Source organism: Notolepis coatsorum, assembly GCF_963971535.1.
Source record: "Notolepis coatsorum genome assembly, chromosome: 3".
Classification (NCBI taxonomy): Eukaryota; Metazoa; Chordata; class Actinopteri; order Aulopiformes; family Paralepididae; genus Notolepis; species Notolepis coatsorum.
Window position 1 is genome coordinate 185618234 of NC_140167.1, and position 2230 is coordinate 185620463.

The window sequence follows — 2230 nt, forward strand, 5'->3', positions numbered from 1 at the left end:
ATTGTGACCGGGTGTAGGAGGGGTGTTTCCGTATCTCTCCGCGGTATCTTTCCCTGGTATTCCTCTGCCGCCACACAGTGTCATGTCCGACCGCGAGCGACGCCGCGAATGTGTCGCTACTCTGTCTTTCGCAGTGCGTTTCCCCTTTAACATTGAATTATTTAGGCCGACTTGCCATAGAGAGGTAGGCTGCTTAAAGGCAGTAATGTAGCGTTCCTCTGGCAGAGGAAATGTGAGGGCAATAAACGTCAAACATGCTCCTGAGCTGTGCCTAACAGATGCTTTTACCAGCTCAGCATCGGAGTGCCGCGCTGCTCGCTCAGGCGTGCGCTCAGACAAGAGTGTTCTTTGAAAATGGACAAAGCTCGTTAGGCTGCAGGTGTCTGGAGATAGCATCGGAGAGGAATGTCTGCCGTTTTCAATAAGCACTATTTCCTTCACGGGGAGTGTCACTTATACCCCCGCTTTACATCATGAGAGCAATATTATGTTCAAACAAGCGTATCGGGAGAGATGTCTTAAGCGCATGTGACGTGCGATTCTGAGGTGCCGAGTGTGGATAGGCTCCAGTTTTGTATTTTGTTGGTTATCAAATAGGCACACAAGTGTGTAATCATGTTTTTTTTACGGCCCAGTTACTATACAGTAACTGGGCCGTAGTGAAACGGGAAGACAGAACTGTTTTCAACCACTACCATCCTGCATGGCCTTTTTACTGGACACCGTAAGATTGTCCAACGAGATTGTACCAAAAATTACATCCTCAAGATAACATCTAGCATATCGTAGGAACAATCTCACATCATTACGCCACAGCAGCCTATATCATACAGTATTTTATCATACTTTATCACACTGCTCTTTGCAATACACCGCTAAGGCAGCTAAAAACCAATGGCTAGTGGGCAAAATTTTTAAGCTTGTGAATGTTCGGGTTTTATCAACAGTCACATCCGGAACGGTATGTTTGCATCAGCAGGATGTTAGCTGTTGGCTAACGCATGGCTCCTCTGTGCGTATGTGTGTGTGTGTGTGTGTGTGTGTGTGTGTGCGTGTGTGTGTGTGCGCGCGCGCGTGTGTGTGTGTGTGTGTATGTGTGTGTGTGTGTGTGTGTGTGTGTGTGTGTGTGTGTGTGTGTGTGTGTGTGTTCTCTCTTGCAGATGGAAGACTGTTCTTGAAAACCACAGTGATGTACTGATAAGGCCGTGAGGAGAGCTGGAGGAAGGGAAGAAGAAAAAAAATATGAAATCCCATGAAGATTCTCAAGAGCCCTTAACCAGGCTGATTTAGTAGAGGAAAGAAGTCAAGCTGCTTGTTCGAGTTCAGTGGAAGTGCTGCGTTCAGCCAAATGCCAGAGTCAGGTTGTGTCTGAATGTAGAATTAGGAAAATCTTTTTCTCACAGACGCCGATGTTAAATAGTTTGCCTAAACGCAAAAGTTTCGAACACCGTCGGTTGGCTGTAACCGAAGGATAAATAAAAATCTTGAGCACAGTAAAAATGTACCAGCGGTACACGGTTGGTAATAACTCGTAAAATTCACAGCACTGAAGATTTTTTTATACTGTATTTCAACCAGCGAGAAAGCTTTGAAAACAATTAGACTCAGAAGTTGTGTTTTTGTATTTCCAATTGAATTTCAAGATAATTAACATTGACGCCATGGGGGGGGGGGGGGGGGAGAAATCCCTTGTGGAAAAGAGAAGAAAAAAATGTGAATCTATCCATGTGTTGATCAAAAGAGATGACTGATATTTGATTTTAACGTTTTCTAAAAGATTAGATGAAAATACAATCAAGTTTCCTTTTTACCATTGTTGTATATACCAGATCTGATGATAACGATAGGAAAACTCACTCTATCAAAAGCCGAGTTGATTGATAAGGTATGTGTATATAAAGTTAAGAGGTATTGTGTATGCAGTAGAGCAATTAGGCAAACAATACCACCATTTATATAAACTTATAGTTTTGTTTTGTTCGATTTCTGAGCCATCATTCTTTCAAATAGCTGCCATTTTTTTTGGTGAGAAAGCATGCAGGCATGTCAATGTTTGTCCTGGAATTATGATATTTAATGAATCCTATATTGTGCTGAACAAATACTAGGGTTGACACTCAAGCCCAAACCATTTTGAAAAAACATAATTATCAAACGTTTCACTCTCAAGTGAAGATCTTTTTCTCGCTGTCAATAGTACTGTAATCTTTGTAACAGAGGTAAATGCTCC

General features: G+C 42.3%; 1 protein-coding gene across 1 annotated transcript in view; it reads left to right on the top strand.

The window, feature by feature from the left end:
• Window positions 1-1655, top strand: part of dachd (dachshund d) — a 129559-nt gene extending 127904 nt beyond the window's left edge. Inside the window, exon 12 of the mRNA XM_084311471.1 lies at window positions 1161-1655. Coding sequence (XP_084167597.1) covers window positions 1161-1198 — 38 coding nt within the window. The 3' untranslated portion in view covers window positions 1199-1655. The remainder of the gene's footprint in view (window positions 1-1160) is intronic.
• The last annotated feature ends 575 nt before the right edge of the window (window positions 1656-2230 follow it).